The sequence below is a fragment of the Coturnix japonica genome, chromosome 17 (genome assembly GCF_001577835.2).
Source record: "Coturnix japonica isolate 7356 chromosome 17, Coturnix japonica 2.1, whole genome shotgun sequence".
NCBI classification, from domain to species: Eukaryota; Metazoa; Chordata; class Aves; order Galliformes; family Phasianidae; genus Coturnix; species Coturnix japonica.
In genome coordinates, this window is record NC_029532.1 from 8,101,693 (window position 1) to 8,119,196 (window position 17,504).

The 17,504-nt window shown below is 42.6% G+C and overlaps 1 protein-coding gene across 9 annotated transcripts in view; it reads left to right on the plus strand.

The window, feature by feature from the left end:
• The window catches only part of GAPVD1 (GTPase activating protein and VPS9 domains 1), a 31,533-nt gene extending 16,150 nt beyond the window's left edge, over positions 1–15,383 (plus strand). For all 9 annotated transcript variants that reach the window (XM_015879440.1, XM_015879446.2, XM_015879447.2 and 6 more), the window contains 15 exons: positions 1,595–1,729; positions 2,260–2,379; positions 2,762–2,839; positions 2,956–3,329; positions 3,896–3,983; positions 4,200–4,280; positions 4,927–5,049; positions 5,534–5,663; positions 6,047–6,156; positions 6,688–6,847; positions 7,266–7,453; positions 8,797–9,010; positions 9,575–9,647; positions 10,632–10,829; positions 11,576–15,383. In XM_015879440.1, the coding sequence (XP_015734926.1) occupies positions 1,595–1,729; positions 2,260–2,379; positions 2,762–2,839; positions 2,956–3,329; positions 3,896–3,983; positions 4,200–4,280; positions 4,927–5,049; positions 5,534–5,663; positions 6,047–6,156; positions 6,688–6,847; positions 7,266–7,453; positions 8,797–9,010; positions 9,575–9,647; positions 10,632–10,829; positions 11,576–11,716 (2,213 nt within the window). In that variant the 3' untranslated portion in view covers positions 11,717–15,383. The remainder of the gene's footprint in view (positions 1–1,594; positions 1,730–2,259; positions 2,380–2,761; positions 2,840–2,955; positions 3,330–3,895; positions 3,984–4,199; positions 4,281–4,926; positions 5,050–5,533; positions 5,664–6,046; positions 6,157–6,687; positions 6,848–7,265; positions 7,454–8,796; positions 9,011–9,574; positions 9,648–10,631; positions 10,830–11,575) is intronic.
• The last annotated feature ends 2,121 nt before the right edge of the window (positions 15,384–17,504 follow it).

Sequence of the window (17,504 nt, forward strand, 5' to 3'; positions counted from 1 at the left end):
AACCTGGTCTTGAACACCTCAAGGACGGGGCATCCACAACCTCCCTGGGCAGCCTGTTCCAGGACCTAACCACTCTCCTAGTAAAAAGAGCTTCCCCCTAACATCCAACCTAAATCTTCCCTCTTTTAACTTAAAACCATTTCCCTAGTCCTGCTATTGTCAGCCCTTTCAAAGAGTTTACTCCCCTCCTGTGGGAGTAAGTTCCCTTCAGGTATTGAAAGGCTGCAGTGAGGTCACCCCGCAAACCTTCTCTTCTCCAGGCTGAAACAAACCCACTCCTTCAGCCTGTCCTCATAGGGAGGTGCTCCAGCCCCCTGAATCATCTTCGTGGCCCTCCTCTGGACCCCTTTTCCAAAAATCTCCCAATGTCTTTTTTGTACTGAGGGTTCCCACCTGGACACAGTACTCCAGAATGGGACCTCAACAAAGCTGAGTAGAGAGGGACAATCACCTCCCTTGCCCTGCGACACACCCCTCTCTGGATGGAGCCCAGGATCCATTTGCTTTTTCCGGCTGCCCGAGCGCACTGCTGCTCCATGTTAAAGTTTCTCATCATCCAGGGAACCCCTATTCTTTCTCTTCTGCTGCCTCCAAGGACAACTCCTCCCAGCCTGTACAGGTGCCTGGGGTTTTTCCCGCCCAAGTGCAAAACCTGCACTTTGCCGGTATTGAACCTCATTAGGTTCACCCGAGCCCAGCCTGTCAAGGTCCTGCCTGTCAAGGTCCCTCTGAATGGCATCCATTCCCTCCACCGTATCGACTGCACCACTCAGCTTGGTGTCATCAGCAAAACTTGCTGAGGGTGCGACTAATTCCCTCATCGATGTCATTAATAAAGAGTTAAAAGAGCACCGTCCCAAGACAGACCCTTGAGGGACACCGCTCGTTACTGCCTCGCACCTGGTACAGTAGATGCCATTGACCCACCAACCTCTGTCTGCGGCACTTCATACCAATTGCTTTATCCATCTAGTTGTCCACCATCAAATCCACCTCCCTCCAATTTGAGATGAGGATGTGATGGGGACCATGTTCAAAGGCCTGCCTCAGGTCCAGGTAAAATGAACGTTGGTCGCTTCCCTTCGTCCCACCAACGGCCGTCACTCCATCATAGAAGGCCACAAGATTAGTTAAAGCATGACCTTCCCCTGGTGAAGCTTGCTGGCTGTCTAGGATCACGTGCTCATTCTTTATGTGATCAGGCATGTTGTCCCACGAGGATCTGTTCCAGTAATCTTCCCAGGCACGAGGTGACACTCACCGCCATGTAGTTCCCGGGTCCCCTCCCTGCGTCCCCTTCTCGTAAATGGGGAAGTGAGTGACCGCTTCCTCCAAATCTCCGGGACCTCACCTGAAACAGCGCACGACTTTTCAAATATGATGGAGAGCGGCTCAGCAACCACCTCAGCCAGCTCCTTCAGGACCATGGGATGCACGCCATCTGGCCCCATAGACTTGTACAAGTTAGCTTAAAACTTAGTATGCTAAATCAAGCCCCCCAATCTTTCCTCTGTGGGTGAGTTTTGAGGGAGCCTTGCATTGAGTAATGATACTTTTTTCACTCTCTTTGTTGCTGTTGTTTCTCTGTTTGTAGAAGCCCCAGACCTAAAACAAGAGGAAAGGCTGCAAGAACTGGAAAGCTGTTCTGGGCTGGGTAGCACATCAGATGACACAGACGTGAGGGAGGTCAGTTCTCGACCCAGTACACCAGGCCTCAGTGTTGTATCAGGTGGGTTTAATTGTCTCTGAAAACACATTGCTACATTAGAACACAGTCAGCATCTGCTTTGCTGTCCTTACTTTAATGAGAAAAATTAGTTATAACTATTTATTCTCATTCATGAATTTTCAAAGCAGTAGTTCTTGCAAAGAAATAAATGGAAGTGCATCAAGTAGTCTGTGGTGCAGTAGCAGTGGGGTTTGGAAGAATGCCTACTTTCTTGCATTTTGGTTATTATGAAGACTTTAAGTAAATCAACATAGATATACTTCAGCTCCTAGTTTTCCACAAAGTATCAGAATGAACCATCTTTCTAATGCCAGTTTTCAGTGTATTCATGGCTGTGTTAAAAGCATTCAAGACTTAAAGCAGAAATAAAAAACTCTTATTTTAGAAATATAGAAATTCAGAGTATCTCTAGGTACTACTGTGAGTTAGGACTTGATTATTACTGTGCTCACCAAACATTTTAGGCACTTCAGAATTTTGCCTCCTGAAGGGGTATTAAAGGTGCTTTTTTCCCTCTTGTTACATGGAAGGTATTAGTGCGACTTCTGAAGATATTCCTAATAAGATTGAGGATCTCAGGTCTGAATGTAGCTCTGACTTTGGGGGAAAAGATTCCGTGACAAGTCCTGACATGGATGAAACAGCCCATGGTAAGTAAGATTCCTGTAGATGAGTTCACACAACATTAGGTAAAATTACAAGATTAAAATCCTTAAATTTTAATTCTTAGTTATGAGCTCAGTAGAAGCACTGAGAATGAAAGAAAAATTCCTCAGTTTTTCCTGTTTCAAAGCTCTGCTGACCAAGAAGCTTAACATTTTCCTTATTTATTAGCACTTTTTCTTTGACAAAGGGGCCAGTATTCTGTAGAACTAGAGACTAATCTTTCAATTTAAGGTGACCTCCTGCTAATTGTGTTTATTTACACTGACTGTAATCCTCCTTGCGCATTGGGATTGGTCTGTTTTTCCACTGTTTCTTATGTATGGGTAGTTTTTGCACAGTGCTGATGTTTGTTTACCTGTATTTCAGGAGCTAGTCAGTTGACATCTCCTCCTTCTCAGACGGATTCTTTGCTTGCATTATTTGACCCTCTTTCATCAAATGAGGGTAAGCTGGAAAGAAAAGACCAAAAATTGCTGTTCAGTACTTCTGTGCTAGTATCAACTTATTTGGATGAATAATAACTGAAATGTGTGTGGCTTCCTTTATGTTTGTTACCTCAGGTGTGTCAGCTGTAGTACGGCCTAAAGTACACTATGCAAGACCATCTCACCCACCACCAGATCCACCAATTTTGGAAGGCGCTGTGGGAGGTAATGAGGCTCGATTACCAAACTTTGGATCTCACGCTTTAATTCCAACTGATTTAGAAGCATTCAAGCAGAGGCACTCTTATCCAGAAAGGCTGGTCCGCAGCAGGAGTTCAGATATAGTATCATCAGTTCGGAGACCTATGAGTGATCCTGGGTGGAACAGACGTCCTGGTAATGAGGAGAGGGAGCTTCCAATGCCAACCACCAACATGGGGGCAGCTGTTTTGATGGCTACATCTCAGTCATCATCTTCGTCTCCTAGTAAGGACTCCTCTAGGGGAGAGGTGAGGCTCCTATTTATCATTTTGTGGTTTTTTTTTTTTTCCTAGTGTGCCAAATATAATTATTTTTCTGATGCCAGAAGAAAATGGTATTGAATGTGTTTAACTGAGGAATTAGAATATGCTTCTGCAGTCTTTTTTTAAAGATTGACCAGTAGTCGTTTACAGTCAAAAACTACAGATGTTCAAAGTGACTTAAGTATACCTGGTTCTTCATAAATTTACTGGAAAAGCTCCACGTGACTTAATGGGACTTCAGAAATAGATTGGTTATCTTGTTAAAATGCAAAATGCTGCAGTTCCTAAGAAACAATTTTTAATACTATCTAAATTTCTGCACAGTTTTGGCTTTTCGTACTTAGGCTTCATTCTTCAGGAGGCATGTTTCTAACATGCTCTGCTCTGGCTTTGTGCTATGTTGTAGTTCTGTTTGGTTTCTGGTTTTTTTGGTGTTGGTTTTTTTTTTTTTTTTTCAGTTGGTAGAATATAACCTCTAGGTGTCAAGGAGAAATTCTGTCTTTACATGTGATGTGATGCATATTAAAATATAAACTCCATCCCTTCCGCAGATTGATGAGCGGAAGGACAGCGATGATGAGAAGTCTGACAGAAACAAGCCATGGTGGAGGAAACGCTTTGTGTCTGCCATGCCTAAAGGTAGGATTGTGTCTGTTCCATTTGGGTACCTTAGGGCATTCTGCCTTTTTTTAGTATCTTCAGTGACTTCACTAGAAAGCTTTTACTATTTCACTTTGAGCAGCTTATCATACCGACATTGGGTTGGTACACAGTAGTAGCTGTCCTCTTAAAACAGTTCTTCAATCTGGCCATTTCCTCAGCATAGACCCTGATAAGTTACCATGTATTTTTCAGCTCCAATTCCATTCAGAAAGAAAGAAAAACAGGAAAAAGACAAAGATGATATGGTACCTGACAGATACGCAACACTACAAGGTACGTGGGTAGTATCATCACAGTAATTCTCTCTCATAAATCTGCCCTGCAGATTTCCAGAGTGCCCATTAGGTGTCTGTTTACAGCAGGGTATGGGCTGTTGTATTTAATATTCACAGATGGCATTCTGAATAAGAAAGTGAATGATGGTTGTTGCCTTGAAAACTGGTTTTAAACTGTCATGCTTCGGTCAATACAAATAGTACTGAAATCTCAACTCAGGTCTTAACTTATTTTTTAAAATGTTTGTTTAAAAGCTTATCATAGCTGAGCTGTAAGGATTGCTGCAGACATGCTCCTATGGTAATTCCTGTGCTAAAGTGCTAAATTAAACTTGATTTGAACCTGAGTGTTTAGTTTTGTTTGCTTAGTTATTTCTAGAGGTCTTCAAAGATCAATAATTGTTTGTGTATGTGATACAAATATACTAACAATCTGATTTTATTTGCTTACTTTTATAGCACTTCTTTTTTTCTCCTGCTTTTGTTTTGGAATTTATGAGTACAATTGAATTGTGATTACATGGAACACAAGTAGCTATTGGTTGTGCCTGGAATCTGAATGCACGGGTGTGAATTTTTTTGTATTTGGCTTTCAGTTGGCTTAACCCCAAATTTACTTCTTTTGTTCATAATGGCTTTTTCAGATGATCCGAGCCCAAGGCTCAGTGCGCAGGCTCAAGCTGCAGAAGATATTCTGGACAAATACAGGAATGCAATTAAGCGAACCAGTCCTAGTGAAGGAGCTTTAGTAAACTATGACAGTGGAGGTGAGAACCTGACTATTATAGCCATCACCAGCATAGTTCCTCCCTCTTAAAGATAAAAAAAAACAAAACACTTCAGTGTTCTAGACAAACCTAGTGTGAACAGGGTAACAATGTGAGCTGTAAAACAGAAATGCTTTCTCATACAGCCTGTGGTGTATTTCCTCTGAGACTGGGAATGAAATCCATATTCCCAAAGAGGGGTTGTGTATGTTGCCATTGAGGTGGTGATTTGTTACTGGCACATCTCTTACCAGTTTGCTTTTTTTTTTTTTTTAAATGTAAACCAACGAAGTGTATTGCCTTGGAAAACTGATGCAGTTTCTTCTTAGGGACTTGCAGATGGCATATTTTTATATGCCATTTCAACTTAGACAAATCATCTTACTTACTGTCTCTATTTTTTCTCTTATACTAACAAGAACGAAGCAGATGATATTAGTCTGGGTTCTTCTAATTCCACAAGTGTCATTATTCCTTTCCATAGAGACTACAGGGGATGGTGAGAGCGTGCATGACTCTCCACGTGATGAGGCTTTGCAAAACATGTCTGCAGATGATCTCCCAGACTCTGCAAGTCAAGTAGCTCAGCCACAAAGTTCTGCTTTCTCCTATAGGTAAATACGCTTTCAGTTTTAGTCTTACCCACAAAGAAGATTTGAAAGCTAAAGCTGTGTGATCAGTTCCCCACAAAAAATATTAATTTGAATAATAATATTCTCCTTAATTGTAAACTTCTATATGTGCTTTCAGTTTTAAACGTCTCAAACTGTTGTATTTCCAGTGAGGTGGGAAGGGGGGATAGGATAACAATGTTTAGGAAAGTTCCTGTGAAACTGGTCCAGATGGTTTATCAAAGGAAATGATATGTCTCCATCTTGGCAACATCGATATGTTCAATTTATGTTATGTAACATTTAGTAGGTATTTTAGAAAGAAAAAAAAATGTATGTTGCCTTACAAAGAAGCAGACCTCACAGCAACGTTTTTTCTCTTTAAGGGATGCAAAGAAGAAACTGAGGTTGGCTCTCTGTTCTGCAGATTCTGTTGCCTTTCCAATGTTGACACATTCAACAAGGAATGGTTTACCAGATCACACAGATCCTGAAGGTGAATTTTCTGTATATGTGCAGAAGTTTTGTATTGTTTGCATCTCCTCTTTTCCATTGCCTGCTAAATCTGCTCTTTTTTTTTTGTTTTTTAATGAAGTATCTCATTACATTCAGAGCCTGAAGCTATATAACAGACTCCCAGAATACATATACTGTTGGGAAGTTCCCTACAAGTAGCAACACAGTGGCTTGAATGGCTTTTGGAGGCTTCCCTTTGACTGAATTTGTATGTCTTGTTTGCATTCCTCCACTACAGGTTTATTTGCAGATAGATGAATCTGTCACCTTATCTAGTCCCCTTTATGTTTCAGAGTAGTTCTTAATACTAGATAAGGTAATGATAGAAAAAACATATTCCTTGATATCTGGAAGATTCAAAGGCTTAATAAATGAACACTTATTGCTTCATATGCAGAAGTTTTTGTTTGAACTGTTGCATGTGTGTTTCCCATATTGAAGAACATTTTTTTTCTGTTTTGATTGTGCCTATATTTCATTTCCTTGATTCTTCTCCTTTGTTTTATATTAGATAATGAAATCGTGTGCTTCTTGAAAGTTCAGCTAGCTGAAGCTATTAACCTTCAAGACAAGAACTTGATGGCCCAGCTTCAAGAAACAATGCGATGTGTAAGCCGCTTTGACAACAGGACCTGTCGGAAGCTGCTGGCCTCTATTGCAGAGGACTACAGGTAGTTTATTTTGTGTCTCATTAATGGGTTACTGAATACATACATTTGTTCACTAACAGATTAGAAAGATCCTTTATTTAAACTGTATCTTACCTAACAAGTTTATTGTATTTCTACTTCTCCACAAAATGATGAAGTTGTCTCCTCTTTCTGGGAATGACTTGAATTAAATAGTAATAAACTTGAGTTAAATCAGCCTGTGGCTAATATGCAGCTACACACACAGATGCAATTCAGAATTTTCTTTAGTCTTGCATTCCATAGTGCTGCAAGGTCAGTGAAGCTCATGTAAAACTTAATTTCCTAATTTAAGTGCAATCTTTGTTTTAGAAGCAACAGGTTGCACTACAGCTTATCAGTTTGTAGAGCTATTATTTTCTGTCTTATCTGTGAACCTAACATAGAACATTTATTTTAGGAAAAGAGCTCCATATATCGCTTATTTAACTCGATGTCGCCAAGGCCTGCAGACAACACAGGCACACTTGGAAAGGCTGTTGCAAAGAGTTCTGCGAGATAAAGAAGTGGCCAACAGATACTTCACTACAGTGTGTGTGAGGTTACTGCTAGAGAGCAAAGAAAAGAAAATCAGGGAGTTTATTCAAGGTAAGATTAATGCAGACTGTGGATTATTTTTGTTTATATACACCTTATTTAACGCGCTAGCTTGGGTTAATGTTTCAAAGCACAGTTTCCAGTCTGAGGAGCAGATTCTTACAGTAGTCTTTGTTTAAGCTTGAATGTACGTATTACTGTGATTTAGTGGTGTGTTGTGTCAGCTGTTAGCATTTTTCATAGGCTATGAGAAGGAAAGTAATTTGACTTTAACCTTTTGGGACAGGTACACAGAGTCATGTTATCTAGCATCTGCTCCTAGAGTGAATACTGTTAATTACTTCAGATCATCATACAAATTAAGATATAATAAATTAAGTTGCAGCATTCAGTCCTCAGTACAGTTGCTGTGGTTGTACCTTGGAAGATCTAAGTGTATGTAGTACTTCGAATCACGTGTACCAAACATACAGAAATTTCATGGCATAAAGAATATTGGCACAGAAAGACAACTCTCAAAACAGAGTTTCTTGAAATAATTTCTCTGTAACATGCACACAACCTGATGAAGTGAAGATACAAGAAATTTGGAGTCGGTTCTTGCTCCTGGAGTATACAGTGCACATTATGTGTGTCTGTGTAGGCTGGTCTTTAGTAAGAACATGTATCTGCTAACATTAAAGTTGTACTAGTAAGATTCAGTGACCTAGGAAGGAGTTAAACCCTTTCATTGGGCTGAAGGGAGGCATCTATTCCTGGATGATCTAAAAGAGAAATTGGCAACTGTGGCATTTAAGCTGCTGGCAGATGTGAGTGGCAGTTGTCTTCTGGTACAGAATGCTATAAATACAATGCTGATGAGTTGCCAGTGATTTTGTCATGCTGCATTAACTTGGCTGCACCACTTGTTCTGTATTTTGTAGATAAACATTAATGTTGCAACTATACTTATTAAATAAAGGTAAGGCTAAAAGATGGTACGCATGAATTTTCTTGGTTCTTTTTTTTTTTCTCTCCTCTAGCATCTGACAACCTTGCACGTGCTGATTCCAACCAGCAGCAGTTGTAGTGATTATTGTGGGTGTTATCTCTGTGGGTGGCAGGAACTGGTACTGCAGAGGAAGTGATTAACACAGTGTCAAGTAGAGTATTGTGAGGGTATGCTTAGCTGACTGTGTTCAACATACTGATCCTTTAATTCATGTATGTAATTCAAGTGTTCTTGCTTGAATCTCCCTGAATAGGGTGTGGGCAAGACAGTGCCCCAGTGCTGCCAGGCAAGAGGTACAACGTGGATTCTGAGCATTTCTTTCCAGAAAAAAACTATTGGAAATTTATTTATTTGTTTGTTTATTTACCTTAACTGAATGCCTTCTCTTTATACATTTACTCAGATTTCCAGAAACTTACGGCAGCAGATGATAAAACAGCCCAAGTTGAAGATTTTCTTCAGTTCTTATATGGAGCAATGGCTCAGGATGCCATATGGCAGAATGCCAGTGAAGAACAGCTTCAGGATGCACAATTAGCTATAGAGCGCAGTGTGATGAATCGTATTTTCAAACTTGCATTCTACCCTAATCAGGATGGAGATATTTTACGTGACCAGTAAGTCACAGTAGTTTGAAATACACAGTTTCTCTTTCGCTATTGGTGCAGATGGCTGCTCTTTGGTCTTAATGTGACAGACTTGATTCTCTTAAGGCAGCTGTGCCCTACAAACTTACGTTTCATTCCAGAATGTCTTGTACAAGAACCAAGAAGTACTTTAGCATCGTGTGCGAAGGTTTGTGTTTGCAACAAACCACAAGAGCAGAATACAGTTAAAAATGTAATGACTTAAGATACAGACTTTCAGTTCTGTGTGCATGCTGAGAGAGTGAATAAAATCTGTTTCAGGACTCCTTCTTCTGTTTTGGTACAGTGCTTTCCATCCAGGATTTCTGTTATATTTTATAAAACATCTTTTTTTGAATGCTTTACTGACTTCGTAGTTGTATTTGATTATATGGGAAAATTCTCTGTGTTGCTTATTGACTGATGTCCATTAGCTGGGACCATCATGATACACATTCCTGAAGATCTGTCCTGTAGTATTCCAAACTAGTTGGAAGCACGAGGGGATTGCTGGCTGCTACTTGCTACTTATTCTATTTTTATGCCTGTTTTTAGGGTCCTTCATGAGCACATACAGAGGTTATCTAAAGTGGTGACTGCAAACCACAAAGCACTTCAGATTCCTGAGGTAAGAACTTCTCCTTTCCTTAACTCCATGTATCAGAGTTTCAGGGTTTTGATTGTGTTTGTGATGAGGAGACAATTGTTTTGCTTTACGTTTTGAAACGTTATTTTTATAGTCATGCAGCTGAAATACCCTGCTGGAAAAACACACTGCAGTAATACTTTGGGATCATCCACTGATCTCTTAAAAGTCTTTTTTTCCTCAAATTTTACCATTTCTGTCCCGATAGTAAGATTGAAGCAGTAATGCTATACTGCAATAAGATGCAAACTTTCAGATAGTTTCCTTTTAGAATACAAGATTTCAACCCTTTGTATTTCTAACGTGACTTACATGCTATGACTGTGGTCTGTAGTTATCAAATTATCAAGGAACAATTGGATGTTGTGTTGAGAAACATGGTTTAGTGGGAGCTATTGTTAATTGGTGAATGGTTGGACTGGATGATCTTTTAGGTCTTTTCCAACCTTGGTGATTCTATGATTCTATAAGTTAGCTTTCAGAACTAGCCATCATTAATGGAACCTTGACACATCTATGAATCTGCCTGCTGTTTTCACTTTTCTCAGAACTAAGAAGGCAATGAAATTAGATTGGTAGACTTAAGAAATCTGTGAGTGGCTGAATGCTTGCAGTCTTCCTAGTTCAGTGTTTGAGCTGTGTGACTGAAAATGGTAAGTGTTCATAAAGTTGCTTATATATGAAAGACAGACGTACAGCTTTATGTTGTTTCAAAACAGGGTACTGTAGAAGTCAAGAGAAAGTACAGTCTAATTATGTTAATTGTACATGTGGTGTTGTCTCCTTGTGATTTTTCATTATAACACAGCAGGAAGCCACCTTTGTTCTGTGTGCAATGGAAAAATATTGACCTAGAGCTTCTCATTTATCTGGAGCCTTGCTCCTGCCTCTGGTACCTTGGATCCTCCATGGTGCACAGTAGTAGCATAGATAAATGAGAACTGTTGATGGGTTTCTTTCTCCTAGGTCTATCTCCGGGAGGCACCGTGGCCATCTGCACAGTCTGAAATCCGTACAATAAGTGCTTACAAAACCCCCCGAGACAAAGTGCAGTGTATCCTGCGAATGTGTTCAACCATTATGAACCTGCTTAGCCTGGCAAATGAAGATTCAGTACCTGGGGCAGATGATTTTGTTCCTGTTCTGGTCTTTGTTCTCATAAAGGTAAGTTCTTCTTCAAAGATCACAAACTACAACTAATTCTTTTAACAAGCAAGCAAATTTTAGGAAAAATTATAATGCACTTGGGTAACTAGGAGCATGCTAGACTATAAAAGCAGAGCTAATCCAGCAGGCTTAAATAGAAATGTGGTTGCAGTTAAGGTTTTAGAATCCAAGCAAACTTTGCAGTTGGAACCAAGGACGTTGAGAGCCAGGCATTGTTTGGAGGGGCGGTGGTGGTTTTCATTGTGGTTCTTTGGGGTGGGTTGTTTCTTTTCTTTTTTGAGAAGTGCCTGCCAGCACTCATCACTTGTACATGCTTAATGATGATCTCTTTGGTGACCAGCACCCACATTAATACTGACTTGGATTTTTTTTTTTTTTTTAATGAAAGATGAGAGTTTGGAGGATTGTCTGTGAAAAGATGCTAAAATAACAGGTTAATGTGCTGAAGTCTGTGATGACTTGATAGGTTATGCTTGTGATTTTGTTCTTTTTTGTGGCCTGCCTGTCATTCTTCTGCATTAGAGAAATTCTCCTTCCATTGCTCGTTCTCCTCCTGGGGGGGGCGGAGGTGAGGGTGCTCAGGGTAAACAGTCACTAACTTACAGTGCATTACACAATCATGTGTTAGGTGTTAGTGAGGATCACTGCAGAAATAGAATTGTACTTTTATTCTGCATCTTGTAATAATCTAAGTTTAGTTTTGAAAACGAACTGTAAGCGTCTTTTTCTTCTTTAACCCTCAGGCAAATCCACCTTGCTTGCTGTCCACTGTTCAGTACATAAGTAGTTTCTATGCCAACTGCTTATCTGGAGAAGAATCCTACTGGTGGATGCAGTTCACAGCAGCAGTTGAATTCATTAAAACTATTGATGATCGCAAGTAACTCAGCACAAACATGGGCAGACTGTTAGCAGAAGAGTCTGTAAGAATGTACAACAGCTGTGAAAGCTAAGAGACTTTCCTTGTATTATATTGTACAGAATTGAGGCATTTTAAAACACACCTTTACTAATCAAATTAATTTAACAGGTTTTTCCTCTTCTCTTTTGGTTGAGTTTTTCTCCCCTATAGATACTGGCACTGCAACAGGGACCACAGTTTTCAGGTATTTTGGAATCTCAAAACATACAGAAAAATCTTTGTGTTTTTTCCACTACCCCTCTTCCTGAATTCTTACTCACATGAAGAATTCACTTCATTTCTAATGGAACACTGAATCAAGAAGAATCAGGGCAACCACTTAGTGTACTTTCTTGCTTAATACACCTTTTATTAATAAAACACCAGCCACACTGAAAGTTTATAGTAGGTGACATTAGTTACCAATTGTATTTCACCTAAATTGAAAATTGGAGAGGGCAATGTAAATATTATATAACTATATTTAATGCATTGCAGTTATCTTTGGACTCATTATCCTTTGAATAAACAAGTGAAAGCCTCTCTGACCTCTACCAGGTTGTTACATACTGCGTTTTGGTAAATGAAAGGACTTCCTCAAAAAGGCAAAGATTTAAAAAGGGCAAACGGAACTATTTATTAAAATGTAATTAAAGAGTACTGAAATGTCTGAAACTGGAATTTATGGTGGACAGGGCTTGGTAGATAGCTGAACACTTTGGCTCGGGCATTAGGGCACTATGAAGGTTTGAATGTGTAAAGGAGAGAGGGTCTGTAAGTTACAGTAGATAAGCCTAATATAAAAGAGGAGTAATAAAATACATTACTGTAATATTTTTTCTGAAATATTGTGTATACTGTACAAACCCCAAACAGAGATCCTTAACAGAACCTCGGGCTGTAATATATATTTTGATTAGTGACATTAAATACATATACAGGGGTTTCAGTGAATGTTTTTACTAAATGTTCTTCATGTTGTCTGCTATGCAGCAGTGCAAGTTTTACTGTTCATATAAGATATTTTAAAATATAACACTGTTCTTTATGAAACATATCATGACATCAGTTCAGGGTGTTTTATAGATTTCCCACCTTTCCCTTAAACTGACTATTATGAATTCAGAGAAGTTTTTATGCACAATGCCATGTGGGTTTTTCATGAATGAAATGGTCTGAGTGATGGCCAGTGGCTGTCGCACATATACAAGCAATTGCTGTTCTTTTTTAGCTACAGTTACACTGAAAAAGGGCAGTGAGCCTTTATCTTTTCTTGTCAGTATTATTCTTTGCTCTTCCTGGAGTGTGGAGCGCACTTCTGACAGAAGGACACATTCAGATGTGGTGTCTGTGAGTGGAAAAGGAAGGAAAATCTTTCTCATGTTCTTTGCAAAATTCATTTGTTTTGGTGTTGTGTGTGTGCCTTCTGCTGATTAAAACCTGTACACAACTGGTACTCCAGAAAATAGTTTGGTTAATTGAAATTAGGACAACTTATGCAAGCTGTCATGTGCTTGGTTTGGCTGTGCTACTTATCGAGGCATCATTAAAGATACTTCTTTACTAGGACTCTTCTAATACATAATTCACTATGTCACTTTTGCCAAGCTCATCCTAAGTGAGATAGTGGAATGGGATCTTTTATTTAGAGTCTTTCTGCTCTATGAGAGACTTCATTCCATGGAGGAGCAACACTCGATAGAAATGGAATTCCTCTGATTGCCTTACTGCGGTAACTCAGCGTGGAGCACGGCAATATTCCAGTTATTTAGCCTTGATGGGTTATTGGTGCTGAACACGTAACTTAATATTGCAAGCACAGCCCTGACCAATAACACTCAGAAGCGAAGCACAAATATGCCCTGGAAGGTATGGCCAGATCATATCTAAAAGCAATATAAACTTATTTATAGTGAAGTCTCCTTAATATTTAACTATGACTTGGATATCGGAGATGTTAAGAGCAACGTATGAAAGTTCCTTTAGTCCTGCAGTTTGGGTTTTAGTTGAGGAGAATGCCTGATCCCTAAGTTGGTCTTGTTCTGAACTGTACTCATTTAAAGGATGGCACAAAGGCACTAAGCTGGTGATCGCCCTGTGCATCGCTTTCTCTGCTGGTAGATGGGGTCTGATCAGCACCATCACGTCTTTCAGATTTGCTCTCCTTTATGGAAGGAGTAAAGAGCCATTTCCTTTGTGATCTTTATTACATTTTGTAAAAAACACTTAAAAGAACTGGAGTCGCTCTAAGAAAATGATTTTTAAAAGCAGTGTTTGTTTTGATGTGCCCCCGATTCACTGAGAGCCTTCATTGCAAAATCACCCTTTGCTTTTTTCTTATACAACTCTGAAAGTTCCTTTGGTTGAATTGTGAGCCATAGTTAGGATTGGGTTTTCCAAAGGATTGAAAACCTTCCTGTAATATCACCTTAACGCTTTCCCCTGGTGTCCTGTAATGTTTTATTTTAGACTGAGGAATTACATGTGTAGGAAGTGGTGGTGTTAGATTTTGGTGTGCAATGGTAAATGTGACAAGGTGGCGCATAAGGGACCAAAAGTGACGGAACTGTTGCCAAAAGGCACCAGCCAACTACATACACCCGCTTCTGTAAACCTGGTGCTCTCTCTTCAAATGCTTTCAGCAACTGAAGGATCAATGGGATGTTCTGAGGGATCTGGGGTCATTAGCAGAGGGTTGTGTTCATAGGCTCAGGGCTGGTTGTTGGCCTCAGCGCTGGCTGTTGGTGTCTGGAGGAGCTGCCAAGTTATCCAGTGGAATGACTGTCCCTGTTATAGTGTTGCTAAGGCTGTGGTTTCCTTTTTTTTTTTTTTTCAGGAAGAGAAGTGAAAGAAAAGGGCCGGGCCTTTCATCCCTGAGAAATTACCTTTCTTTGTTGTTTCCTTTCCTCTTAAGGATTCTCTCTAAGGCTTCTTCAGATCCTCTTTAAGGAGAATTAGGATGGGCTTAGGCCTATTATTTGAGCTTAGAGGTTTTTGTTTTGGAGACCTTATACTACTAAATTGTGAATGTAACTGCCATCAATTTCAGGAAAAAAAAGCCACGATCCTGTTTCCTGTGTTGGTTTCTGGTGATCATAGCCTCAGTTCCTATTGCTGGGAAACGGTGACGTTCTGTTAGCTGAGTTGGAGCAGGAGTTGGAGAACTCACTGCTGTGTTCAACCTGCAGTGTGTGCAGGAAGGTTGGTGGGGCAGAAAAGGAGCAGCAGGAGCAGGCAGACCTGTTTAGCAGCAAAGATCCGAGCAAGTGAAGCATGTGTGTGTGAAATCGAGTGTAACATGCGGCCGTGTGCAGCACCGACTGTGCAGCCTGAGGCTGGCAGCGGGACGGAGCCGGACAGCAGGGCAGGGCGGGCAGCTCCGAGCCGGGAGCAGCTGGTGCCTCGGTTGAGCCTGTACTACTGGAGAATTAACCTCTGCTGAGTTCCTAGTGTGTGTTCTGTACCTTTTAATTGTGCTTTACCTCTATTTAAAAGCTTTGTACTGCCTCTCCTATTTGAAACTGGTAAAGCCTTTATACGTCTCAATGGGCGAGCTTGCACAATCTTGTACCCAGGAAACCCATCTTGTCTCTGACGCGATTATCCATGTATTATTCTGTAAAAACCGATTAAAAGGAGAGCAGTTGGTCTGCCTGGACTCCATGTTTGTGCGCTGTGCCTCTGCGTGCGGACGGGATGGCGCAGCGCTGCAGGACTTCGTCCTGCCGGATGGAGCGGGGAGAAGCGCCTGAAGGAGCGCTGTGCCACGTGCGCTCTGCGTTTTATCTTCGGAACAAGGGCAGCACTGAGTTATTAATCGTTCCCTGGCGGAGGGCTGGGTACGGGATGGCAGAACCCCGCGATGCAGCAGGAGGCGCAGCACGAAGCGCAGCGCGGCCGGCCCGGCTCTCCGCTTCTCTGCGGGTGGAGCTGCCCCCTGGCGGCCGCGCGGGGCGGTGCAGCTCGGCCCGGCTCCACGGGCAGCCCGGCGGCGCCCCCCCTCCCGGCCCGGTTCCCCGTCGGTGCAGCCCCGGGAGCGGAGCGGGGTCGGTTCTGCCGCCCGGTGCGGCCGCTGCGCGCAGCGAGCGCGGTCCCCGCAGTTGTTATTGACCTTGATTCTCTCTCATTTGCATCCAGCATTTTTCATCCTCTGGAATATGGTGTTTGGGGACCTTTCCATCATTAAGTGGATTTACAGCAATTTCCTTATGTGTTTTCTCCAAGGGATTCTGTTATGAGAGGCACATTAAATCTCCATTAATACCTCATTATCCGACTGATAAGATTACCATGATAATGAGGCAGAAATTCTAATTGTTTCACTTCTTATTGTGCCTTTCATTAAATCATATACCTGGAAGTTGCCGTCGGAGTGAGGAGCTGCAGCCCCCGGCTGGGAGCCCTTCCCTTGTGCTGCCCCCAGACTGCGGCCCCCCGGGGATGTTGGCACTGGGGCACCCCTTGGTCTCCTGCTGCTGTTGCTGCTCACCGCAGCCATTTGGTTGCACAGGGCCCGTGCCCTCCTGGCTGGGTGAGCCCTGCAGGGCACTGCAGCAGGGTGTGAGGATGGGTTCATACAGACCCACGGCTGCCAGGCTGCAGGATCTGGGCTCTGGTGGTGTTGGTACCACACTCCTCTCCGTCAGTGCCCCTCTGCTCCACTAACTGCAGCGCTCTCACCAAGGTTCAGGCATGGGCCCTGTCCCTGGCAATTACCCTCCCATGGGTACAGCGTGCCCTCAGTGCCTGCTCACGTGCCAGGGCCACCAGGGCTGTGGCTTCACACTGCTCTTTCCTGAGGGCTTCCAGGTGCAGGGGTGTACAGCATGTCACAGCCTCCTTTGAGCTGTTACAGCCCATCAGGTCAATGATCCATGAACTAAAAAGTCTCTAAGCAGGAGCAATTATTGTCTATCATGTGTCAAAGGCGCCTGTATTGACCCCAATAGATGGAGCTATTATGGCCTGTTGAGTCAACGATCCATGAACCTCGGTTCCTGGGAGTAGAGGTCCTGTCTCACTGTGCCAGCACAGCTTGTCCCAGCACAGCCTGTCCCCTGCATGGCCAGACCCAGCATGTCCTGTCCCCCAGGACAAGCCATGAGCGCTCTGTGTGCTCAGGTCTGTTCCAAGGCTTTGCATTGTGTCTGGGTGCCGGATCCTGCCTTGCTGGGTGACTCCTTTTGTGCTGCTGGGAGCCTTGGGCAGGGCCTGGACTAGGCTGTGGCAGCTGTGGGGACAAGGAGGGGACACAGAGCCTTGGCCCAGTCTTGGTGCCCCTGCCTGTCTTGTTCATGTCTGGATCTGCAGCAGCAAATAGTGTTATCCTGCTCAAGTGGACTTTGTTAGGCTCCTCCTGCGCTAACAAGGCGACGTCTCCATAGTAACTGGCGCATTTGGAGGGCAGGAGGCACACGGGAGACAAAGCCTGTGCAGGAGCAGCACAGAGCCCACAGCACACGGCCCAGCACAGGCAATGCCTCCCCCGTGCTTCTGCTCCAGCCCTGCTGAGGTCCTGCAGGGAGCTGGGTGTGATGCTGCAGCCCTGGATCTTGTGGCCACACAGCAGTGGGAGGATGGCTGTGGCAGGGTGAGATGCTGGCACTGATCTACCCTCGTGCCCGTGGTCTGGCTGTACAGTGGCAGCTGGACCAGGCAGGTGTGGGGCTGACCAGGCTGTGCTGTGCTGCCCGCCCCACCAGTGGCATGGCCACGTTCCCATGTCTCCAGCAGAGCCACTGGGCTGGGGTTAATCAACATTCATTCATGTT